This window comes from Pagrus pagrus (genome assembly GCF_965226575.1).
Source record: "Pagrus pagrus genome assembly, chromosome: 6".
NCBI lineage: Eukaryota > Metazoa > Chordata > Actinopteri > Spariformes > Sparidae > Pagrus > Pagrus pagrus.
Genome location: NC_140190.1, coordinates 20,468,614 through 20,496,269, shown reverse-complemented (window position 1 = coordinate 20,496,269; position 27,656 = coordinate 20,468,614). Strand labels below are relative to the sequence as shown.

General features: G+C 38.7%; 1 protein-coding gene across 3 annotated transcripts in view; it reads left to right on the top strand.

Annotated features, from left to right (window-relative positions):
- The window catches only part of LOC311258790 (adhesion G protein-coupled receptor D2), a 97,011-nt gene that overhangs the window by 15,585 nt on the left and 53,770 nt on the right, over positions 1-27,656 (top strand). For all 3 annotated transcript variants that reach the window (XM_084355380.1, XM_084355381.1, XM_084355379.1), the window contains 3 exons: positions 118-251; positions 604-719; positions 2,582-2,702. In XM_084355380.1, coding sequence (XP_084211506.1) covers positions 118-251; positions 604-719; positions 2,582-2,702 — 371 coding nt within the window. The remainder of the gene's footprint in view (positions 1-117; positions 252-603; positions 720-2,581; positions 2,703-27,656) is intronic.

Genomic DNA, 27,656 nt, shown 5'->3' with positions numbered 1-27,656 from the left:
TTGATGTAGAACCTCTCCTTCCTCTTCCTGATTATCTACTGTATGTCTTACTAATTTTTTCCCCTCTTTTATCCTCCTCCTCCACTGCTTTTCTTTTTCTCCCCTCCTACCCTCCAGGTCTGCCGGTGCTGATAGTCACCATTACGCTGGCATCAGCCTCAGGCAAATACTCGGCCGACGGCTACTGTTGGCTCAGTGTCCAGAATGGCATTATCTGGGGCTTCGCTGGGCCCGTCATCTTCATCATTATGGTCAGAAAATTAAATCCTAAAAATTATCATGTAGTCTTTTTGGATTTGAACAGTTACAATACAAAATACAAGATGCATTCTACCATTTTGTACTTCATTTTTAAAAAAATCAGTGGTTAAGTACAACTGTCACTTTTTCCTTAATGTTACATTTCATCTCTCACAATCTCTTACCAATAGATATATCAACACGTATATTTCTCCATCTAATCTTTTTGTTTCTCTGTGTTTTAATTTATATTTTATTTACTCTCGCATCTCGGTGCGCCTCTTCTGTGCTCACCTCTCTGTAACTTTGCCTTTGCCTCCTCTGATTTCTGTATTCTTCCTTTTTTATTTTTATTTTTTACAGGTGAATATCATGGTACTGACAAGGGTTGTGGTCATCACCATCTCCACTGCAAAGAGAAGGTCCATCATGTTGGCCATGGGCACCAGTCCTGCAGAACAAACCTATGAGCAAATAAGGTACAAGCCACAAGGAGGCACCATTTGTCCTCTTTTTTAAGATTATTCACCCAGACTACAGGCCTCGGAGCAGACAACCTTTAGTCACTGGTTGTCAAATAAAAAGCAGCTGGAAGATTTTATATTGGATTTCTCATTTTACAACATTAAGCCTCATTTCTCAAAAAAAATATTGGAATACATATTGAATTGATTGGATTAGTGTTTCTTAACAGGCTTCGAGCTTCAACCACTTGTTTGTGTCTTTGCATCTTTCAGTGTTGACAAGATACACAAATTATTCAGATAAGAGTTTTCTGATGCCAGTACGAGCTTATTTGAATTTAAAAGCTGTTATTGACCTGCCATGTCGTTTAGTTCAGGTGTATTGACACAGTAGATTATTTCTGACTAAGACTGCATAAATGCCATAGAATTCTTTAAAACAGTTAATGTTTGTTATCCTTACTCTTAAATACATGCAGTTTTAGGATTGTTTGATTTAAATTATATTATGACTGTCAGTAATAGAAGCAGGGACAGTAGTATTTCTAGTGATATTAATATTATTTATTATTAAGATTATGAATACATTTTAGGTTGAATCTCTCTGTAAAATCTCATCTCTCAGCAGCTATACCCTGAAATAAGCAGCACTTTGCAGTACTGTCCTTTAAGAAAATGTTATTGATCAGACCTTAATTGACATTGATTTTCCAAAATGATCTCTAAGATATTTGGATGGAGGAATTTCTTATGCAAGAATATCTACATATTTTTTATTTAATACAAATTATTTAATCATCTCAAGCTCGTTGCTGCCTTGGGTTGAAGGATAATGGCAACAATATAACAATATAAAACTGCAATATTTGGGGTTTTTGAACTATACAATGACATGAAATTAAACAAAAAATGATTTTGTAAAGGTCAGTATGCTTCATATGAATCCTAACCATTTGTTTGCTTGTTGTATTTTTTCTTTTTTTATAAGAGGCTTGTGATTGGTCATTTGCAGTGCTTCTAGAGTAACCAAAATGTAATTTCAGCAGCCTAAATAACTGCATGATTTTTATCTGATAGCCTACACCTTCTGTAAGATAACTCATGGCAAATGTAACTCCTTTTGATAAAGTGTACTGTGGCTAAACTTGCCTTTATTACATTGCAATTTTATGAAACAATATCTTGTTAAGCCCCCCTGCTGATGCCATTTTCTTTTGCTTCCTTTTTTGGCACTGGTGTCCGTTCATCAGAGTGCGCTCCTGCTGTGTGTGATCCAGTAGATTTCTCCCAGCAGGGGCTGTATATGATCCTATCAGTGAAAATCATGTTAAAGTGTATTTTTTTTTTTCAGTACCTCTGCCCACCGGGGCTCACAGTAGGTGCTTTATGAAGGTTTTAAAAGCAGGCCTTGAACTGTTTGGCACCCCTGGGTGGCAGCCGTCGCGGAAACTCAAACACATTCCTCCGCTGAATAAACTAGGGCTCGCCGCCTGCCATGTCACACACACATGAACACACACACACAGCTGGTGCGGTTTGGTGGTCACCTGAGCAGGAAGATAATTCCACTCTAAACAGAATTAAGGCAGATTTAAGGTGGGAAGTTGTCACCCCATGAGCCTTCCCAGCCGCAGTGTTGTATATGGAAGAACCAGTCTGCCAAAGCCGCCCAGTTTTGTTCTAAAAGAACTGAGAAGTTTAGAAACTCAGAATTAAGCACGGGATGATCAGGAACGAAGGAGGATTTTTAAGGGAATACTTTAAATAATGTTATCTGTTGAGGTGTAAGTTCAGCTCAGTCAGCCAGTCAACCAGTTTGAGTCTTTATGGCGTGTGCACGTGTGCTTTATTATAATTTTGTTTGCATATTTGTACAGGGCTGCAGTGAAAGCAGTGTTGGTGTTGCTGCCCATCCTCGGATTGACATGGCTTTGTGGCGTATTGGTGCCTTTCTCCATTGTCATGGCCTACATCTTCATCCTCCTTAACTCCCTGCAGGTACATACTTTCACAGATGTTGCTATCATTAACTGTTGATCTTGAAACTTGATGGTTAAATAAACAACCTTGAAAAATTAGATTGCCCCATTACAAAAAGGTTTAAATAAAATAAAATATGTTATATATAACACATAGGACACAATCTGTGATCGAAATTTAAACATTAGGGTGGTATATACTGTATCTACTATATTTATTTAGATAGTCAAAAATGACTGACTGGGCTTTTGAAATACAGAAATCCAAGCATGATGTGCTACAATTATTTTGAGAAACACAACTCAAACATCCCTTCCTAAATATTCTTTAAAAATATCCATCCATCTATTGAAATAAAGTAGAAAATATGTAAGATGAAATAATTCCACAGCTAAAACTTAAACTTAAAACTTAAAAAAATGTTTATAGACTTTAAACTGCTTCTTTTGTCTTCAATGAGAAACAGAAAGGTTTTCCATTATACATTGTAATTCTGCCCTTCTCTCTTGGTTAGGGTACACAGACTGTCAAGGTTTTTATTTGTCAGTGACAAGGCTGAAGCAGGGAAGGGAAAAAAAGAGCCTTGGTCTGGCTTGTGTTAAGCAGGTGCTTCATTTTAACAAAGGAAGGCGATTTGAATTGTTTGTTTGATTATTTCTGCCGTATTTATTCAGAGGTCAGCATTATGGATGTTGTTTGTGGCTTATCAGCGTTGATTTCATGCTTTTACTTCTGAAATTCAACTAGTCGTTTTGTCACAAGTGCCTGTGAGTATCACAGCCTGTGTTTGAAAATGGTCACAACTTTGAGAAATATTGGTTTTCACATGGAAAAAGAGTAATACCTGTGTAGCCTCATTACCCACTGCACTGCAGTGATGAGGTAGAAGGTGAGGGGGAAATCATGTAATTCTCTCACTGCAGCAGGAGCCCCATGTTACCCAGCTTCCCCAGCATGTCCAGATCCACCGCTGCGATTTGTAGTCGTCTTTTAATCTGCTGTATCTTTAATTGAGCTGTATATTTAACGAGAAAATCAATAGAGGTTTTAGCTGCAGTCTGATCATTAAGCAAGCTCTTCGGTGTTTCCGCCTCATATCTAATTAGATTTTTTTTTCCATGTCAACAGTAATTAATATGGAAGGTTTTTCTTGGCTCTTATTATACGACATCACAGCTTCACATGTTAACACTTTATATGGATTTCTATTTTGTTTCATGCATCGGTCTGGCTGTCTTTCTATGTTCACTCAGCTGTCCTCCCGTCTTACAGCAGTCTTTGTTTGTCTATCTGCCTCCCTCTCTTGGTCTGTTACCTGTCTGTTCACCTATATTTCTGCTAGGGCTGGGCAATATATTAAGGTTATATTATCGTGATGTGAGACTATATATTGTCTGAGATTTTGGATATCATCATGTCACAATATGGCATACAGTAAATGTCTTCTTTCCCTGGTTTTAAAGGCTGCACTACAATAAAATTTGTTATTTTCTGAACTTACCAGCCTGTTTTCAGTTAAAACAAAAAAACAAAAAACAAAAAACTAATTGGGTTTAACTTTTGTGAAAGTACCAATAGTCATCCATACAATATTATGGTTAAAATATTTCAATATATGATTTTGTCACCCAGTCCTAGCATTTATCAAGTGCTTTTGAGGAGATTTCAAAATATTGAGAAACATATTGTGTATTATTTTTAAGGCCATATTGCCCAGTCCTATTTCCTGCCATTCAATCAACAAACTGTTAAAAAAAAAATCAAAAATAAATACCAACACCTTGCTATGTGCTACCTCTTGTACATGCAACCCTCACTGCTTATTCCATCCGTTGATCATGAATGCTGCACAGGGCAAGAAAGTTCCTTTAAAATCCTTATATAAATAGAATAACCTAGACAATTCAACATGTGCTTTATATGCATTTCTGTTTATGTGTGTTGATGGGGTTTCTGGGAAGCTGTACAAGGTCCCTGGTGATATCCAGCGGTGCTGGCATAATAGAGCTACATAGTGTGTCTTTGATAAGTCTCAACAGGTCAAGACACAACAGCAACCCTACCAGGCTCCAAGCTGCTCTAATGTCACACTCTGTTGACCCTACTGCTCTGTGGTCTGCATGGGGTATAGTTATAATTAAAGGGGTAAAGCTCAAAATCCTGTGTGTTTTGGGAGAATTGTCCACTCAGTCAAATATTATTAATCTTTATATTGGCAATACCAAAAAAAGTATAAAATTTAGGACTGTCAATCAATTAAAATATTTAATCATGATTAATTGCATGATTGTCCATAGTTAACTCGTGATTAATCACAAATAAATCACACCTTTTTTATCTGTTCTAAATGTACCTTAAAGATTTTAATACTATTATCAACATGGGAGTGGACAAATATGCTTACTTTATGCAAATGTATGTTTATTATTATTGCATCGATCCAAAACAATGACAAATACTGTCCAGAATATCCTCCAGAATAACCTCAAATGTACTGTATGCTCAAAGAATATGCTGAAAGCATAACATGGCAAACTCAAGCCCACCAAGCAACAACAGATGGGCATTTTGACCTGAATGTAACATTCCTTAGTAATACTAACACAATGTAGTGGCCAACTTTCCACTTGTAATGGTCAACTAAACAGTGTTAATCAGCCTGCAAGCTGTAGCGACCCAATTAGCTATCACTGTTGAAAGTTTGTCACATGTAGAGTTGTCCAGGCGTCTCTGTTGCAAACTATTCACCATGGACTGCTTTTGGCAAGGGGAAAGGACGGCTCTCTGCATCAGCTGTGTGCTTGGCCAACAAGTGGTATTTGAGACTCAACGTTCTCCGGTGGTAACTCAGTTCACATTGACAGTAAATGCAAATAACTTTGTGCTTGTCAAGAGAACCATCTGGCAGGGCTTTGAAGTTGTACTTGCCATTCAACAGACCCCTTTCTTTATCCATTTCTGCTCAAGGATGTTTGTTTCTGCTGCCATCCACAACGTTACTGCTGCATCGCTTCCTGATTTCCCAAACTATGGAGCGGGCCGAGGGTCATAAAGTGCGTGCATTAATCGAGCATCAAAAATGTAAGGGGAATTTGTATTGACGCATTATTATTGCGTTAACTTTGACAGCCCTGATAAAATTAGTAGTAATTCCAATACTACTAATACTTGCAGTGGTGCTCTTTTCTTTGCCTGTTAGTTATGATAGTGACAGAATATCTTCTAATTAAGTGAGTGAGGATATTTTCCAATGATAAGATCAACCAGACACCTGCTGTAGCAGGCAATTTTGTTCAACAGATAACACACCTACAAGATCTGTGCTGTTCTTGTTTACTTTTATATGTCCCACATGATAAAATAAACTCAGAAAACCTCGGCAGGAAAGGAAACATTCCATAGTTTTAAGTTGTGCTGGCAGCATAACTCTGGGGATGGGATACAGTTCACCACTGTAGTCCAAACTGAAACATCTTGACCAGCAGGTCAAACATTTTTATTTAGTAAAAAAATTAGCTTGATGAATTGACAGCAAATTTTAGACAAATATTCATGGCTCCCAGAGGATGTATTTTAATGACTTTGCTTTAGCACCACCAGCAGGTGGACATGTCCGGTTCAGATTGAAATGTCTCAACAACTCAGTAGTTTATGACCAGGTACCTGCAAGAATAATGAAATTCCCATCAGCCTCAGTTGTACTTTGTGGTTAGTGCTGATCAGTAAATGTTGGTATGGCGACACGCTAAGCTTAGATGGTTTACATGGTACATACTAAACATTTGGTTTCCAAAAATGAAACTGCAACACAAACATTCGCAATCTCAAGTTGTTGTTCCGTCTACCGTCTTGGCTTGTCAGCATGCTGATTAGAACATTTAGCTCAAATCATTGCTGGGGTTAAATACACAGTAGCTGTAGACTCTTGAAAATGGAATATGGACCATAATTTCCTTATCCTTAATGATCCAATATGTTAATTAGACTCTGCATTTACGATAGACCATTGTTTTCCTGTAGTACTTTTGTCCTCCTCAATGACATTGATGCCTTTGGGAGGGAGAGCACAGTTGTACATAGTCTCAACATAATGGTTACTCATAAAGATGATGAAATGTGTGAAACCATAACAATACTGCATGCAAAACCTGAGTTGGTAGGCAGGACATAAAAATAAAAAACGGAAAGAAAAAAATGCTCAAGTTTTTTTTTTTTTTTTTAGGAAATCGTTTTTTATTTGCGGCTGTTGTATTTTCAATGGAGCCAGCCAAAGCAACATAAAGCTTAAGCGGCAAGCCTTTACTGTTAAATCAATAAAACAGATAATGTTGACAAGCCTTTTTCATTGCGCTCCCTCATGCCCTCCCTGCTCCTCCTCTTTCCCCTGCATCCTGACAACACTGTCTGAAGTGTCTCTACAGTTGCTGTTATTTCTCTCAATAGAGAGCTGAGCAGCCCATTATAGGCAAACATACTGTAGACCTGGCATAAATGCATGTCTGCTGCACTTGTCTCAGCAGCCAGGACTTTTGATTTTCACTTGTTTCACTAACTGATGACAGATGATGCTCTGTATGAGTGATAGTAACACCTAGGATATATTTGCATCTGTTACAATTAACCTACACTTAATCACTGACGTGTGGAAGTTGTTCAAAGAAAAAAACAGGAAGAAATCGAAGGAACATCTTTGCTTTTTTCCTAACTAGTCTACAAGTCCTTTTGAAAGCACCTTATTTGCATTTGTAATTCATGCAGCAAAAGAGACATGTTGTTATTTTAATGTATTAGGATTTTCATCAATCTCAGTTTTGATCGTTGGTGTAACATAAGAAAGTCAAACGACAACTTGTTTTTCAGGAAGGTATGAAATAATGATTTCATTGATTTTGTCAGCAGATCAATGCATCCTTAAAATTAAGGAGGTTTTAAGATACTGCAAAAGCTTAAAAAAAAAGTCATGCTTTAATTCAACCAAGAACATCGAAAACACAAAATTCTATTTATTTTGATTGCATTGGATAGCATTGAGGTGCATACTGAGTTTTGAGCAGACATGCTGTTCCCCTAAGTCGATTCTAACTTCCTACTCTGAGCCAGTAGTTTTTATGAACATCTTCACCATAAATACAGGCATGCCTCATCTGCTTCCTTATCAAGCTAGAGATAAATAGCATTGTGAGTGTGTGTGTGTGTGAGAGAGAGAGAGAGAAAGAGAGAAGGAGAGAGAGAAGTGGGGCGGGGGCCCTTTCGGTAGCCCATAAATCGCTCCACCCTTCGTCATCCAATCTCTGGGCAATGTCATTCAAAACCCCCTCACTATCCATTACCTGGGAATAATAGGCTCCTGGCCATGCAGTGTCCATCTTACTATTAGCCCATAACTTTAAACTATCAATAACTTTGAGCTGCAGAAGGAGGCAGTGGGGAAAGAGAAAGGGGGAGAGGGAGAAAACAAAGTAGAGGGGTGAAGGAAGTTAGGAAGTCGGAAAGAAAATGTTAGGGTACGACAGTCTACCGCAAGTTGTTCAGAGTACAAGTGAGTCCCTGTGGTTTGTTTTAGGAACTTTGCAGGCAAGATTTTAGTCAAGGATGTATACTTTTATTTCTGTTATGTTTGTTTGATGCCTGTGGAGGGCAACCCTGTGCTTTGTCAACGCAGTGTGGATATATAGAGAAATCAATGAAAAAATGCATTTGAGCCGTTTCATTCATATCGCATTATGGTCTTTTATAGTATAGTATGTGGGGATTCAAATAAGGCACCAGTTCACATCGGACCATCCAAAGATTTATTACACACCCAATTATGCAAAGAACACTTGACTGGAAAAGTAACCTTTTATCTGAGGCATAGTTTCAATTCAAATTGAATATTGTTTCCATTTAAACAAATGCAGCACTGACTTACTTACATAAACACACACTTGCACTCACATTCTTGGCTAGTAGAGCGTGACATCAGAGTGTATCCACAATATAGATATAACCAATAGAGTGTTGCTCTGCTTATTGATTTTTGCCATATGGGAGACTTGTTATGCTTTTACAGCATTGGAAGTGATTGTTTGAGAAGGAGTGATTTTTCTTTTTTGTAGCTCAGTTACAATAAAATTGTTCTTATACTACTGGAATATAAATGACTGCCTAACCCCCCCTTAAGAAAAAAAACAAAACAGAAAACAAGCTGTGGTCATTAAAATCAGAGGTAGTGACAAAACTATCTAAAAAATAACTTTTAATAAAATCCTGGTAGTACATCAGTCTTAGTTTACCCCTATCTGGCAGTGATAATGCAATGCTTTGTGCATTAAGCTAAACTGGGAATAGAATCATTGACTCCTGTTGACTTGTATTTTGATGATATTGTGATATTGTTTTACTTCAGGTCATAATTATTGATTTAGAGCACATTTCACTTAAAAACTACCAAAATGTATTGCGGAAATTGTTTTTGTGATGTGGTGGGTCAACCTGCTTTTAGATACTGTACCTGATAAATTGTTGAATCTCCAATGAGCAGCATGTGTATATTCCAGACCTTGCAGCGGTTCATATGCTCAGATTTATTTTTAATTCTGCTTATTTTCTAATTTTTCTTTTTTCAGTATATTTCTGATTAAAACAAAACAAAACAGTATCGTAAAAGGCAAATTTTACAGACGGTCAGCAACACATGGTAAATGTTTTTATATGTATGAATATATGTATTTTCAACATTTTCCTTTATACTTTCGCTTATGCGTATGTTCTGTCAGTGTAATAGAAATGACTGTTCAGATCAAATTATTTTGTTCCAACATAGTTGGTTTTAATATGCCTCTAATTGCTGCACTCAAATTCGATTTTGACAGTGTTTACTAATGCTAATGACATATTTACATATGCTGACACGCTTCCGTTTTTAAGATCAGTCTTGATTCCAAATGATTTTCACGTAAGAACAAGTCAGTGATGTGCAAATGTTTCACAAATCAGATGTAGGATTTTATTTACTTGGTTTTTGCAAAGCGAGAAAAAAATAACAATACATCTGTGAATGATGCCTGATTACTTTTATTAGGAGCTCTTATTTAGGTATTTAGGCCTTAACAGGCGGTAGGCGATATTGAAAACTTTCCTATATACTATAAGTGGGAGAAAGTGTGCCCTTAATATTACCTTGAGTCGACCTGTAGTTTTGAGGCTCTCGTAAAAGCTGGAGTAAAGCCATCTCCATACTTGTTGCTAAACTAGAAAACTAAATAAATCACTGTGGATCCATATTGGGGTCTCTGTTTTGCCTAACACTGTCACTTATTAATCAGGTGTGATTTGCTGTTGCTGTTGACTTGTAGCAGTGCGATTCGTGCATCCTAAAAAGCTGGTGCATCAAAAATATTTCCCCAAGAAATGATAATTTCTATCATTCTAACCCTATTCTGTCCAATACAGAATTAGAAAGAAGTCAGTGTTAAATTGACCAGGTAGGAATAAACTGCCAACATTTTGTAGAGCAAAAGCAGAGAATAAACCAGTGGATTAAAAGAGTTTTTGGCTGGGTCGTGCTGAGCAGAAGCCAAAAGCTTCCAAGTGGTAATGGTGGACTTAGTGTGTCTGTGTGTCCCTGTGCTCATAATCTTGTGCAGACCAGCTTGAATTGTTTATGTATTGCCCTCATAAGTATTGTAAATGTGTGTTTGCATGTCTGTACAGTGTGTGTGTAACCACTTGTCACCATTACCCACACCCCACACAGACCAAGGAGTTAGGAGTTATTTTAATTTCTCATTTGGCAGAAGAAACAAAAACAGCAGAACTTGGATCCAGTTTTCCTAGTCAGTCCACTCATTTGGACCTACACAACCGGCCCATTCAAAGCCACATTTTTCCTTTCCCACTTCCCCTCTATTTCTTTTTTCCTGCTGTGCCTTGTTGCTAGGCTGAGGCTGTCCAAAGTTTTAAGGTTTGATATTAATACTGTCTCTAAATGAGCTGCAGTAGATAAAACTCACCCAATGGTTAGTGTTTTTTTATCTGATGTATTTCATGCTCATAAATTACAAGAAATCCCCCCACAGTGTCATTGCTGACAGGGTGGAAAAGCCAAACTGCATTTAGACCTGGACATGATACACTGAGACACAGCAATGTTATAAAAAATGTTTTCCCTTTAATTTTTATTAATTATTTTATGGTAAGCAGCTGCTAAAAAACAGGGTAACCCAACACATTGATAGGAGGAATATGCCAGCAAGCCAAAGATTAATAATAACAGAAAAATTAAACAAAAGACAGATATAACAAAAATAATCATGATTATTAATAGGTCTTAATGATACTGATACCTAGTACTAAAATCTTGAGGAAAAAGAAGGTTTTTGATTTTTTCTTAGATGTTCAGAAGACTTTCAAAGGCGAGACTTTTGATGTAAAAGTCCACTAGATTTTGTGTACACAGGTAATTCGGGTAGTATACTGTGGATTACTGTAAGTAAAATGATCTCACAAAGAGAAAAGGTTAGTTTTTGGCACAACCTTGGTTGTACTGCCATTCCTTGCCGTCTACTCACATGCTGCACAGGCATACATACACGTATAGGGACAAAAGCGGGAGCATGCACATGCACACATGGCAAACCTCTCACTGGCCAGATTATGGAGGGAAATGTTTTTCATTTTTGATTTTTCCACAAAGCAGGACCCATAATCCCTTGACCTTGGAGTCGGCTGTATCGCACATCACCCACAAGTTAAAACAACAAGGATCCCTCCATGTGGAGTGGAGTTCACTGGATGTACTCGGATTAAAAGTAAATCTGGACATTGTGTTCTAGTCTGAGTGATATCATTACTAAAAGCAAAGACATGTTTTAGCTGACATCAAGATTTCAGAGGTGACTATTACCCTGACAAACTCATTAGGAGGACATAGTAAGGATGTTAATCCTTGGCAAGTAAAATTACACTAAATTTGATGAAGTACTTTATATACTCACATTTTGGACACTAATAATGACTTTTTGAATGCTTAAATATAAAAAATTTAAAATGCAGGACTTGAAATAAATTCTCTTATAATTAATGTTTCTCATACATACAAATATTATTTCACAGTAATTGTGTCCTTAAGTTACGCACAAAATAATTACACGTAAAATTCAAAGTTAAATAAGATTATTACAAATAAGGTTTAAGACAACACAAATCTGCTCAAGTATTTGCTTATAGAATTAAAAAAAACACTGCAATGATGATGAAAACTTTTAAGTTAATGTAGTCATAGGTAAAATCATGGAGATTTATTTATAAATCCATATTTTAATTAGTGTCTTGGATAATTATGAGGTGGGGTTGAAAAACAAACAAATAAATGCACGACATGATTGTTTGCATTCCCATTGCCTGAGAAAATAACTTTCCCTTTGAAAAAGAGTCCACTGTTTGCATTGCATCCTCAATTACCAGCTGCGGCATTAAAACAATATTCAAACGGGATACCAAGGTCAGCGCTGACTCCCACCACGCTTCTCTGAGATGGCACTTATAATGAGGATGTAGCACAGCTTTTTTAAGTAGTGTATTTATAGTGTGTTTTGTCTCAACTTGTACTTATTTTTTCCCTTTTGTCTTTTCATCTTTTGCTGTATTTTTATTTATTTTTTTTAAAGTTTGAACAACATTAACATTAGAGCTCTGATGCACTTTTCATAACAATGTATGTTTCACCTACTTGAAGGGAGACATTTTTACAGACAGAGGCTTAATTGTAGTTATTAACATCAAGGTTTGTATACGGAAAAGCCCTTGTAAAAATGGTCACCTAAGTACCCTTGAAATTAATTGAAAAGGAGTCGGTGAAAGAAGCTGATCAAAAGTCAACCTATAGTCTCTTCTACTGTCTATTGTCTGGGAGTGAAAAGACGTACAACCAAAAGTGAGCTAAGAGCAACAGTAATTCAGATGAGGAAAGACCGATTTTTGATGGCGATGAAAAAGTATCGGAGAGATCAGTTTTTTAAAACTGGCCTGGAAAAATAAAGCAGTGGGAATAATAGGCTTCCTGTCAAAAGAAGCAAAAGAATTCCTGTCATTGCTCAAGTCAGCACCCTTAAGACCTCTCCTTGTGTTAAACCTGCTGGCATTTATTTGTCTAAGAATTACCTGCCAGCTCAATTTGGTAATAGCCTGTGTCATAAGAAAGCAAACCATCCCCTTTGCCCCTGCCCTAGCATACCTGTATATCTGCACATGCGTGTGTGTGTGTGAGCGACAGAGAAGGAGATAGAGAGAGAGAGTGTGAACACTCATTTAACTACTTTTTCCACATTTGTTTATATTTTCATTTGTGCTTTGATGCATGCGTATATGGTATGTATGGTTTTATGTGTGTGTGTGTGTGTGTGTTGTGTGTGTGTGTACGCATGTAAATACGCACACATGCACAGCTGATGGTGTCAGAACAACTCCGACACCCCAAATTACCCACGTCGAAACAATGACCGTGCTATTTATAAGTTCACTGCTTTGCCTTTTGTATTGGCTGGTATGTGTGCACTTCCCTTGTGCACACATGCTCACACACACATATCAGTGATGACTTGTAGTGACTTGGTTAGGGATAGTCCTGGTTTCCCTTATCCTGCCACGTTGCAGCAGATCTGTAGATTTCCCCTTCTTTGATGTATACTTCGCGGGTAATTAGTGAGAACTGGGTCAGCACAGGGCAAATAAGCAAAACCCTGTTGTTCTTCTTGTGGGTGGGTGGTATGGAGGTGGTTGGATGGGATGGAGGAGATGGGGTAAGGGTGCTGGGAGGTTAAAAGGCTGTCGAATGTCAGTTCCAGTTTACATGTGAGCCATTTTCTTTTTGCTGCATTAGCGTTAAAACAAATAAACCCTGCTGTCTCACTTCTCTTTTGAAATAATTTCAATACATGGAAAATGTGATTGTGTACAGTTACTTCTTCATCAAGTTGGAAGATTAGTTGTTAATTGTCTGACATCGACTTTATAAAATGTGGGAGGCAATGTTGTTAAACTAAAACTGTGCTTTCCATGGGCCAGTCTTCAGCAAGTGAAAGCAGCCAAATTGATCCCCATTAAGTGAATATCTACTGTTCTAAAAATCCCATATTACTCAGGTCTATGATGTAATTGCCAGATCCTACTGCTGTTCAAAATCAAATTAGTATTAGAAAATAGTAGTAAAAAATAACCTTTGTTGAAAGACCGCTGTCAGGAGCATCAAGCATAAATTAATCAAGAAAATAGTGCATTCAATTTTGAGTATGTCTTGACTGAACGCAATCATGATGTGTTGAGTGATGATTTCTGAAACACACACATCCATTCAGATGTCATTTTTAATTAACGTCTATTTAAAAACGCGAAAAAACATTTTTGTCAGTAACTCCATTCAAACATGACAAGGCCTATATAAAACTCTGATTTACTGTACTAGCATTAGACTATAATCAAGACAACTAACTGTAAACATGGGCAGGTCATTAGGAGACCATTTAGCACAATGTAAATCCCATGCACAGTTGATTTATGTGCAGTGTGTGGAGGTGTCTGGGGAGCAGGGCGGCTACCTGTATATTTTACTACCATTACAGCATTGTGTGAAAGTAAACAAAACAGTGGCGATGGGAGCTAGGGAACAACAGCTCTGGCAGCAGGACTCTGATTGGGATGTTGATGTTGATCGTCCCCACTGGCCTTTTGCCCTTCCTGCTGTGGCCCCCGGCTTGTCCCCGACAGATACCCCAGGTCATTTCCTATGCGTGTCAATGCACACAGATATACACTCTTACCACTGAGTGTTTACAGCCACATGCTGATTCCTATTAATCTGCTTCTTGTCGGGACAGGGTGGAGGGAGGGTCGTGGTGGGTTTGTGTTGGACTGGGAGGCCGCTGAAGGTGGGTAAAACGTTCACACACACAACCTGAAAGCCCTGTCTGACAGATTGCACCAGGCCTGGACTTCTTTTTACACTGAGCAGATGTGGTCTCCCACTTGTTTTCCTTAGTAATTATCCTTCATTAAGTGAAAGCATGTGCCAATCAAACAGCTTGAGAGCGAGAGCAGGACCTGGGCCAGGGCAAAGAGAGAGAGAGGGGGAGGGAGGCAGAGAGACCTATAGCCTCATCGCCACAGTTTTTTAAAGCGCAGTGTCATTTCAGAGTCATTACTAGATTAAAGGCAAGCCTTGCCGTGGTGCAAGAGAGCTGCAGCAGCTGCAGCGCTGGCATTATTATGGCTCATTTGACTTTGTAGTGGCTACAAATTTGATGATTATCACATTTAACACTTGCCATGTTCAATTTTAGCTTAATGCCAGGTAGAACTTTCAATCTTAAAATAGTTTTTTCTGTCATTTGCTACATTATCATCATATAATTTATTTTATGGCAAATTGTGAGGTATTAAGAAATAGTGAATAGATTAGTCTTATCAACAGTATCACACTTAATCGACACGCAAGAGTTTCTTCTTGTCTTCTTTTTGTCTTAATATCTAAATATCTAAAGCGTAATTGAATACATTTCTAATATAAATTTAAACACCTCATCACCACTTAAGTGGTGCTACATTGGTCACTGTTTTAGATAAAAATAAGAACCAAGTCTTCATCTCCACACATCCACTTTCGGCTTACTGTTTATCGGTTCATCTACTTGTCATTTTGCTGGTTAAAACACCTTGGTTATCTAAACCAGAAGCAGCCACTCTCTGCTCACAAAAGCCAATTAATTAATAATAGTCAAGTGTAACATGACGGAGAAGTCAAACACAGTGACAACAATGTTTAAATCGGAGAGATGGTCAAGAATAGGATTGCAGTGTTGCTCTATTTCTGCTTAATTGTAGTTAGGAGTTAGGACCTTCTTTACCAAAACATGATGATATAGTATCATGACTTACTGCTGAGTTTGTTTTGGAGTCCTTTTGCCCTCTCCCCTTTGCATAAAACCTAATAAAGCTTTAAGTTCACATAACTTCTCTTATACAGTACATTCTCTATCCTATGTGAATGTGATCCTACTTGTGAACTTTGACTGAAAATATGGGGAAACAACTTCCTAAAATTCCTAATTCCTAAAAAGCGTTTTATGCAAATTCTGTCAGGTCAGAATTACCGATTTTAGATTCCATGATAGAAAATGATAAATGGAATAGACTTCTTTTTTCTAAATCCACCATGAAATTCAGACAATGAAAAAAAAACAAGTGAGCCTCACAACAAAATGGGGCTGGGAGAAAAGAGACAAGTCTCCTAAAAAATAAAAAAGAGAGAAAAAGCAAAAAAAAACGAAGATATATGAAGTCTTCATGTCGATGAACTACCATTCATTTTCACTTTGAAGTCCTGCGAACCGTAGTGAAGTGTGATTGCATTTGACAGTTGCCGAGTCTGCCGGTTTATCATGATGGATACACCCTGCCACCACGGTGGAGCTGTAGCACGTGCACACTTCTATGTACGCACACACAAGTACATGGATACAGAGATGCACAGAAGTGGGTTTATCAGACATATACATGAACACAGACAGACACTTCACATACGACCCAAATGTTACACTCTCTCACATACTCGCACACAGAGACAAGGTTATTTCAAATCCTTTTTCAGTTTGTACATTTTTGGAAATTCGTCTTTCATTCGTAGTTTTTATAAGCTAAAGCTACATTTTGATTTAAATCTTTTCTGACTGTTTGAATTCATTTTAATCCCAAGAACCTTTTTATTCTATCTGTAGCTCATTATGCAGGAAAAAAATACAGTAGTGTAACTTTTGGCTCAAGAGGTTTTGAGGATGAAACATATGTTTGAGTATAATTTTTACTTTTTAAAGGTTTTATTTTGCAGATATCTTTAAAAAAATCCCTTTGTGACAGGTACACACCTTATTAAAGGATAATATTACGGTTCACATTAAGAAAGAATTTGTATCGTGTAAAAGTGCATAATTTTTTCATATCCAAATAATGTATCTCTTGTCATTTACATTGCCAACAAATACAAGGTCGTGGATACAGCACAATGACGCATCATGAGACCCATTGACAGTTCAAACCACAAAATGAGTGAAAGATTCTCTTTATTTTGTCTCTCTTGTGCTCATGCTCACTCTCTCTCTCTCACATGCCTTTATGGACACACATCTCACACACTCACCTACACACTTTTGATCTTGACACATGTCATTAACCTCAGCTCGGCTCACCTCAGCTGGCAAACAGGAGAGCAAAAGCATCCCATAATGGTAACTGGAGCAATCTTTTTTCCTATTTTGTACCCAAAAGCAACTTGTTCAGACTTTGCATATTGCATCCATTTGTCACTGTTAGTCAAGGGCACTGCAACAGTCTTGTCAGCGGTGCAATTTTGGTTATTCTGTTCCAATGTTACTTTGTATGCGGCGTAAGATGTGCGTGCGTGCGTGCGTGCGTGTGTGTGTGTGTTTGTCTGTCTTTGTGTGTGCACATGCGTCTACCAGGTGATTTTAAATTTGTTTTCATGTCTATGAATGTATGCATATGAATACTGGACACATTGCACATGTGCTCAAAAGAATGTGCCAAGGGTAAACATACCATTGTTCCCTTAGCAAAGCACACACTCTTGATGCAAAAAACATTGTTCTGCATATTTTTTTCCACAGGTTAGGCACACTTGCATAGAAAATTAGCAAGCTGAGGCTCTGTTGGCGTACAGGTAGTGCACGGACAATTTCTCACCCACCATCACAGAAACCTGAGTTTGATTCCTGGAAACTTTACCTTTGCCTGGGTTGTGCATTCTTAACACCAACATTTGTGTGGTTTTTTGAGGGAAGACAGTGAAGGGTGCCTGTGCTAGAGTTGGTATCTTTGGGGGGATATTGTGTGTTATGCCTTGCCAGTGAAGCTTCTCACAGCCTAGTGAAAATGACAGTTACCATTTGTCACAAATGTAACACACATCTGTCTACAGCCTACAACCAGTAGTGTTAGCAGCGGGCAAGTTGCTCTCTCTCATTAGAAATCACTTTAAATTCAGGTCAAAACTGTTATTTCATTTGTCCTTGTCCCCTCTACCATCTCTTTCTCATACAGTTTTGATGCCACTTGGATGTTGCTTTAGCACTGCTGGTTTACCCTTTGCTGGATACCTGCAGCGTGCATGCCACTGTATACTGCAGTGCAAAATATAATGTTGGCATAAATTTTGTAATTTGTGCACACTGATTGTTAAATGAGAAGTAGTAGGAAATGCAGGTGTACAAGTGAAAGATTTCAGGTACTTAAATAAAACTGTGGATGCACAAGCATGTATTTGTAGGTTTATCTGCATGTGTGTAAGTTAAGGTGATAATGGAGTGTGCACACATGATTTGTATGTGCAAGTGTGCCTGTTGAATGTGTGCATGTTTGCATCATAGCCCGTATCTGGGAACAAATGTTGGACTTTGCCGCTGTTTGATGTGAGCAATTGATCATCAAGTTGTGTATCAGAGTTGAAGTGTTTGTGAATAGATTTGTATTCATATATCTGAATGCTATATTGTATTTGTATGAGGGCTGTTAATCGATTAAAATATTTAATCGCGATTAATCGCGTGATTGTCAATAGTTAACTTGCAATTCATCGCAAATTAATCACACATTTTTAATCTGTTCTTAGTTTTTAATACTCTTATCAATATGGGAGTGGACAAAATGCTTGCTTTAAACAAATGTATGTTTATTATTATTGCAGCAATCCAAAACAATGACAAATACTGTCAGAATATTCTCCAGAATAACCTCAAAGATACTGCATGCTCAAAAAGGTAAGTAGTGTCCAACGTAGTGTCCAACTTTGTTAAGGTCAGCTAAACAATGTTAATCGGACTGCAAGCTATAGCCACCCATTTAGCTATTGCTGTTGAAAGTTTGTCGCATGTAGAGTTGTCCAGGCATTTCCGTTCCACACTATTGAAGCTGAAGCTTCCATTCAAAAGACCCTTATCTTTATCCATTTCTGCTAAAGGAGCTCTGTTTCTACTTGCTATCCACAATGTTACTACTGCATCGATTCCTGATTTCCCAAACTACGGGGCAGGTCGAGGGTCATAACGTGTGTACGTTAATTGCGCGTTCAAAAATTTGAAAGAATTTGTTAAGAGGAAGGGGAATTTGCGTTAACGCGTTATTATCGCGTTAACTTTGACAGCCATAATTTGTATGATATCTATGGTATGTGAATACACTGATACTATATCCATAAATACTATATGTGTATGTACAGTGCATATGTCTGTCAGTAACTCGAGCACTTTATGTACAGTACAAAAGAGCATGTGTACGTATGTACGTTTATTCAAGAATACGCATGTGTGTCCATTTGTGCAGTTCCTATAAACCAAACCCAATCCCCAGCTGCTGTTTCTCAGGACGTCTCTGCCAACATTTTTTCCTCACTGTCAATGGAAAACTATGCAATTAGAAAACACCCAGTGAGATTGACAGCAGGATCACATACAATTTGACAAGGGGGCGCCGCGGAAAGGCCCATTGGATACCTAAGTATTTTTAATTAAACAGCTCTCTGCACTGGCAGCGTGCTTTCCCCCACCAGTTCAAAGACTTCTGCTTTGACCCATGTGTTAAAAGTTTGTATCAGTTTTCCATGGCTGTGTTTTGCTTGGCGCCTTAGACACGCAACCCTAAATTGTCTTGTTTAAAAGCTAGTTTGTTTACAGTTCACTCTCTTTCTCGTGCTCTCTTTACCACCCCCCCCGTTACATTACCACATGTGTGCAGTGTGATCAGGTTCAGGGTGTAGTTACCCACTCCCAACAGGCCCGATTGGTGTAAACGCCTCTGAATTTAGTCAATTTTAAAGACAAAAAAAAATAAAAAATAATGCGTATTAGCGAATGGAAAGATCCACTTGACAAGTCTGTCACTCTCTCGCCCCCCACATTCTGGTTGTAGTTAAACGTTAAAACAAGTAAAATGGAGTGCTCATCTGTTACTTGGGCGCTTCATCAATAACATTTGTCCGTCTGATATAAAATCGATATGACATACACTGACACAATGCCAGAGCAATGGCAAATGTGCTGTCATTTGTCATCGACTGGCAATAAAGATATGTCAGAATTGATCTTAGCCCATTTTCCCCCCTCTCTCTCTCTCTCTCTCTCTCTCTCTCTCTCTCTCTCTGTTTCTCCCTTCTTCCCCCTCTCCTCCTTACTCTTTTGCAGTAGCGGCAATAGAAAAAAATAAATGAATGTTATTATGACTGAGGCATGGTCAGCCTTGCCAAACTCAATTAATATTGGAGCAAGGGGCTGTAATGATTTCAGGGCTTGCGTGTTATGTTTTCACTGAAATGCCCTGCCAGAGATGTTAAAAAAAAAAAGAAAAGAAGAGGGATGGATGGATAGATGGTTGGGTGGGTCTATTCTCTGGTGGAAAATGTTTTGTTTTGGACCCCGCTCAATATAGATGTTTTTAACAGACTTACAAACTCTTCCCTGATTTTTTTTGTTTTGTTTTTTTAACTTTCCCTCTTAATTCCATTTTGGGGTTAGCTGCCAGGGTGGTTTGTGCTCCGCCATGAAATAAACCCTCCTTACTAACCTTGAAATGATGGCGTTTATGGATCCTTAAACCATGCTTAAACTGGAGGGAAATGCCCAGTAGGTCTGCTTATCGTTAGGTGAGTGTGAGTGTGTTACACTTAACCTGTATGATGTTATTTTATTTTAATAACTGTTTTGAATGTAATTCAAGTTGTATTGTATCATGCTATTTTTAGACACAGCACTGCTTGCCACCATTTTGCAAGTATGATCAAACTGACAGCACTGACAAAAATACTCTTTATGAGGGCCTTTAGAGCTTATTATATTGTTATTCATAAAAAAAAACAAAAAAAACAAACAAACAAACATTTGGAGATGTTTTAGCATGTTTTAATAAATAAAAAAAGACTGGACTGAAACATCAATAATACAAAAATCAGGATGAAGGTCCCATTAGAAACATGCCAATTGTAATGCAAATACTAGAAACAGCACCAGGAGTGAGTGTTACAAATTATTGCCTGTTTGCATCTTGTACAGCTTATGTGTTTATGGACATTTTTGGTGTTGCTTTTTTCCCATTTTGAACCTGCAATTATTGTACAGTTTCATGCGGCTCTACAGTATATGTGTGCGCACTCCACTTTGTGTCCACTGGGTGTGTGTTTGTGTGTCAGATTTGCCATCGCAGTTTGTTGCCGCTGGGTTGTGTGTACCCAAGTTGCGCCAGTGGTAGCGAGCAACATCTGTTTCGGGGTTGTTGTTCCTCTTGGCTGCTTTTCAATTGGATTTCCTCAAGCAGGGCCAAAAGCTGTCACCTCTGCCAGGCTCTGTTAGCAATCACCGCCGGCCCCTATATTAAGTAGGTGGTTCAGGGCTAAGCTAATAACTCTCCCTCCTCTCCTGAGCCATCACACACACACACACACGCAGTACTGGTGTTGCTGCCGGCCTCAGTGTGTGCCTGTTTATGTGTGTGTACACACTCTCAGTTTACCTCTGTAGCTTTACACCCTGGCTCGGGGGTCCCCTCCTCAATGTGACAGCCCAACTGACTGGATGTGTGTATGTGGGAAAGAAACAGGGAGAGTCCTAATAGCTCTTCTCAAAGAATAACTGATCCAATTTTCCTATTAATGTACAACAGGATGGAAACAGGAAGAAAACTATGACCCCAACCCCACCCTCACACACAAACAATACTGTATACTGTAATACGTCATCGAGAACTGAATAAATAGGTTAATGATACTGGATGGATATTATGGCCTTTGTATTGTAAAACACTTGCAACCAATCCCAGTGTAGCAAGACTATGGATTTGTTTGTAAATTTGCCAGCAATGTAAACTTTTGAATGCACAAATATTGGGGTTCAAATTAACCATAAACCAAAGATGAAATTTCAGTTTGACTGAAGAAATTTGTCTCTTTGAAAATTTAGAGCATTCCCAATTGTGGGATTGCTCAAGCTAACTTGTAATTTGGAATGTGGTGACAGTTCATAAACACATTATTACAGTGATGCATCATCATGCATGTTCATATTTATTTGAACAGCACGGTATTGCTCCAGTCTTTCCTGAATGTGTGTATGGTCAATCACAACTTCATTCACCAATCAAGTTTTATTTGCTTTTTGTTTGTCCACTGAAAACATCATACTGTCTTTCCTCGCGCTTGAGTTTAGCAATGCTTAGCTTGGTGTCAAAGCTTTTATTGGGAGGTGTTTACCTCATCAAACTGACAGAGTGGCGGGCTGCCCGTCTACCTGCCTGTCTATCTGTCTGTCTGCCTTGGTGTCTTATTGCCAGCTTTTCTGGCCAGCTGGAGCAGTTACACAGAGCTGGATTTGAACTGAGGACCTGCAAAGTATCAACTCCCTGTTTCACAGCTTTGACAGACACTTTGATTTGACATGCCATGAGCAGTTAAAGTGAAAGTTATGTATACATGTTAATTAAACTGTTTATGCGTGGAGGGGTCAGAGACATTAGCAAGTCCCAGTGTAGAAGTGTGAATTTCTTTTCTTTTCCCCCCATCACAGCGTTTTAACCTCTTCTGTCTCTCATTTCCGTAATGATTACCAGGTGTGAGGGCAGAAATTTTCCTCCCCCTTTTTTGCCAAGTGGGGATGCAGATAGCTCTATTTGTGAAAAGTGTCTCTGTGTGTTTGAATTTAGGCTGAGATATTTGACGTCGTGTTCGAATACCTCCCATTATTGGCACTGGGTGACACTGAAGCCTGGAATTCTCTAAAATTATGGAAGTTGTGGTCTTCAGCTGCTTGAAAGAAAGCTGTCGGTCCAATTGAAAGATTAATTTGTGAAAAGTATATCTATTTAGATTTTTGATGTAGAATTAAATAACTATAAATCACTTAATGTTCCTCCTAAAAACTGCATGGAACATATGGTTTAAAATTACTATATGAAAGTAAGCAAATACACACTCTTTTGTGAAAGGTTGTGAAAGTGTTGACATTATAGACTTGCCACAATGACTCCATTTTCTAACATTGTATGTTTGTTTGGGGTGTGCATCTCGGCCTTATAAGATGATTCGATACGTATCTAGATGTATGGGCTACAATACGATTCAGAGAAGGATTCTTTTTTAATTTTGGACGATTCAAATAGATATTTCAGAAGACCAGGGAATTGTATGTATCTATGTATTTTTCTTACTTTTATGTATATCTTTATCTTAACCTCGGTGTATAAAAAAACACAGCTGTTGTCTCATCCTGGATTTGAAGAACAACTATCCTGTTGTCTGGTTCTCCATGAGCAGGGTCTGTTTGAAGTGAATCTTTCTGCATTGGACCTCTCTGAACTGGATGTCCCTGACTGTCTGTATCCTCTCCTTCCTAGTAATAATCAGTGTATAAAATCACACCTATGATTAACAATCAGACAAATGTTTACTACTGATAACAAGCTCAAAAGTTGGAATAACTTAACTGTGCACTGTGCAGCAATTGTCAGTAGACAGTAAACAGTGTGCAGTATGGTTCAATTCAATAGACAATGACAGTATACAGTGTGCAGTCCTACCAGCAGTCACAGAATACAGCTAATGATAGCAACATGTTCAAAAGCAGACAAGTCGTACCAATAAAACGGGGGCTATAGATGCCATGATTACCTTAAACCTCGCCGAGTTGTGGCTAAATTGTGGCTGGAAAAAGTTTGAATCTCCTTGTCTTTGTCTTGCGTGTTCTTGATAGTGCTAGCTTTATTAGCATTGTTTTGAACTTTTATGAGAGTTTGAAGATGCTGTGAAGAAGTAGCAGCATCACAGCTTCACTCAACCGATTCATAACTTTAAATTTGGGCCATTGACCAGTCCACAGTACATTTACAGATCGAGCCAGAGGTCCGCAAATCCCTGTAGTCGTATCTTTAACTGTAAAACCAATTTCCGATTCATATCAGTTAATTTTTCACCCCTAATGTTTGTAATGACTGAATTTATTTTCAGTATTACTGCGAACTGTATTGTCATACTAACCAAATGCAATGCAGGGCAGTCATGATTCAACATAGCGTAAATAGAAACTTTTTTTAAGAGCCATATATGGAAATAAATGTACTGCACCAATGGAGGAAGCACCATTAAGGCATTACTGAACAGAATAACTTTGCACCAGAAGGGCACATGCATACAGGCTCAAGCCAAAGCCCCTGTGTAAAGTGGCTTTATTAATGTTTCTTGTTGAGAGAGTAAAAGGGCTTAGCCTTTGCGAAAAATTGCCTTCAGTTACAATCCCGCACCGCTGGATTGAAATTAAAGAGATATTATTGGATGTGACCATAGTTGGCTTCAGCCCTGACATGAGTGTAACATTTCTTTTGATTAGTGGCGCTGATGAAATGATTACATAGTGTTAGTCATGGTAGGGACTTCCAATACAGACTTAAATACACCGTATAACCACACAGAAAGGAAGTCTGACACAGCTATTGTGTCTAACTGCATAGGGATCGACATTCGGGTCAACTTGCTGGCAGAGCTTATCACCCTGCATATTCATCTTTGCTCCCTGCTTTCACACTTTCACTGTGGTAAATACTGGAAATATGGAAACTCAAAAAAATGAATACAATGGTGGATTATACTGCTTGAAATGATCAGATCGTCAGCAAGCTCTGCTGAAACTTGATAGAGACCCATTCATTTGAATCACGTGTGTTGAGGCTCTGGAAACATCTTTAACATACAGGACAGGGTGCCCCCAGGACCAGGATTGATAAGAACTGCTCTAGCAGTAGAATTAGTCATCGAAAACTGCATGATATGTATGTCGTTGTTTTACTATTACATTCAGAAACTTGTAAGCACTCTTTTGCTACATGTACTCCTCCTTTAACACAAACACAGCGTTGGAGGTGTAAAAACCACAGTGTTTAGGAAAGCTATTGGGAGCTAGACTCGACCTGGCTCGGCCGCCTGGCTGCTGCCCACCGTAGTACTGCTAGCATTGTCCGCTACGGTGTCCGTAAGAGGCAGCGCCGCTCCACCACTACCAAACGTCTCCGGTGAACTTGAGCTAGCAGTGTTAGCATCCTGCAGGTCATCCTGGTGAGTTGTAGTACTGGCACCGCTGCTATGAATACCATCATCTTGCCTCACTTTTCTGGTGAAAAATGTTGAGATGGATGGAATTTGCTGCATCAAAGCGGCATCTTTGGCTTCTTTTTCTTTCCTTTGTTTTCGTTTAGCTGATCCACTGAGCGCCCGCTTCTCCATTTTGAAAACGCACTGTACGTTTGACCCCCAGTGTACGTCATTGTGTCATCACACATTACTGATTTAATCTTATACGCGCCCACTTTGCCCATGCGGTAATCCGTCTATGCACATTGGCAATATTTTTTGGAAATATGCTAGATTGAAATAAAGGAATTATGCTTCAAAACACCCACTGTACTTACCATTTGTTGGTATTACACAAAATTCATTATATCACCTATGGTTATACCTCATGTTAAATTTTTATCCCCAAAAGGGATCGCTAAGCTGACAGCAGCAATATATTCTGGCAAGAAAGAGAAAGCTGCCCTGCCAGTCGCTCTCTCCTTGCCAGGACACCACACTTCCTCCTTAATCATAGTTTTCATATCTTTACATTGAAAATTTCTTTCCCAAGGACAATGTCATAAACTTGCTGTTTTCTGAGATTTTTACCTGCCAGTGCTGCGCTCGCTAACTTCACACATTTGGGAGGTTGATGGAGATGGAGAAATAGGAGTGCTGAAAGTTAAGGGAAGGGGTTAAATACAGAGACATTTTTGACTGAGGATTTGTAACACAGAAAAAAGGTGGCGCCACTAACACTGAGAGGATATGGAGATACTGCTACACTGTGTTCACTGTCAAAATACGGACTTTACAGTTCATGTGGAAGCTCTGGGCTGATGTATGGGATTTAACAGCATTTGTTGGCGTTCAAAGCCAGGCTTGTTGTGGAGATTTTGCGACTGCATTATTAGGCCTGTCACGATAACAAATTTTGCTGGATGATAAATTGTCCTAGAAATTATTGTGATAAACAATAATATTGTCGCTTTGAGACCATTTTTCAACTAATATAATGATAATGGCATAATAATGCAAGTACACCCTTTCAAAGATCAATAAACCTTCATTTCTAAAGAATATTTAACATTGGAATGTGAAGAAGACATTTTAAATATCCAAAATAAATAAAGATGGAGGTTGTGGCCAGCCAAGATTCCTTATTGCAGCAACAATGTTGGCACCATTGTCTGTAGTGATGCGGCGGCGTGACGGTACACGCGATGATGTGTTTCGCCGTGTCCTCCTGTTAATCTAAACATGCACCAGCTCTCTGTTTATAATCTTATGATGCTGTTATAATGTGCTGTGATTGAGATCCTGACCCACCAAACATCCTGGAAAGTGACAAAGTTACGTTTTTCTATAATTTGCATAATTAGCTTACATAATCGCCATCAGTAAACAGGACGCTGTCTGACTATTTCACTCGCGGAGTTCACGAAGTTCATTAAGTCTCAGTCGGGAGGGCTGACCGTCAGCCAACAACAAACACTTGGTGAGTTAAAGTTTTCTGCCGGGGACAGACGCTGTTTTTCGGGCAGAAATGTGACGAAGAGTCGGTCGGACCGACAGGCTGACAGACACTTCTCCATGAATAACTGCGGTATTATTTTCCTCATATAAGTTGCCAAAGACACGACCAGTTACTACGTTACAGTTGTTTGGTCCTGTAACGTTGCTTTGTGGGACATTTATCTTTATTTTGTTGAGTGAAGGATCTGTACAGTTATCAGACACCAACACCATCAGATCGACACACCCTCGCTCCGCGCCGCCGGCTCAGTTCGACAATACTGCGCCTCTGATACTACCTCTGGAGGCGAAATTTCACCCCTTGTCGCATCTGAAACTTTAACACAAAGGCGGATGCGGAGAATTGGCGCTGGATCCCCGCATGCAAACAGCTGTGTGAATGAGGCTAGTGACTGACAAGAGGGATCTAGTGAGAGACATGAGGAAAACAAACAAGCATTAAAATGGAAATTATCGAGGCCGGCAAAATTGTCGAGCTCATTTTAATTTATTGTACGATTAATTGATTTATTGACTATCGTGACAGTCCTATGCATTATATATGCAAGGATGAAGTTTGCTAATGCTGACACTCTTTTTACGCCTCAGCGCCGGCGATAGCCGTGGCCAGAGGGATTATGGTTTCAGGTTGTCTGTCCTTATATCCAGTCGTCTAGCTGTCCGTCCCCTTTGTGAAAGTTTAACCTCAAGAACACCTTGAGGGAATTGGCACAAACATCCACTTAGACTCAAGGATAAACTGATTAGAATTTGGTGGTCAAAGGCCAAGGTCCCTGTGACCATACAGAAGATACTTTTTGCCATTACACAACACACACAACAATTCATATGGTAATTATGTTAGAATTTTGTGTAATGTTCTAACAGGATGAAATTATGAAGTTACAAACTTTTATATGCACTTATTCATTGTCATAGCTTTGGAACAGCAACTTGACTGGTGCACAGATGTATACAACTGCAAGGTGCACTGTAGTGTGTTGTGATGGTCATGTAGCTCTGTGTTGCTCTGGAGATCCAGCAATCTGTCATTAAGGCCACTGAATCTGCACTGCTTAGACCTCCAATAACTCTTTCCTTCACATTATCATACATAGAGGGCAACACCTTTGTGGTAAGATGCGACCTGCTTGGCATTTCGTAGCGTGGGTCTAGTTCGCCAATTAAATGCTTAAATCCAGGGTTTTCCATCACTGATTAAGGTTGCATGTCTGATGCTACAAATACCCTTATAGCACTAGTTATTGCTTTAGCATGAGCTGAATTTTGTGGAGGTTTAGGTCTACATGAGGACAGAAGAGTTGCCT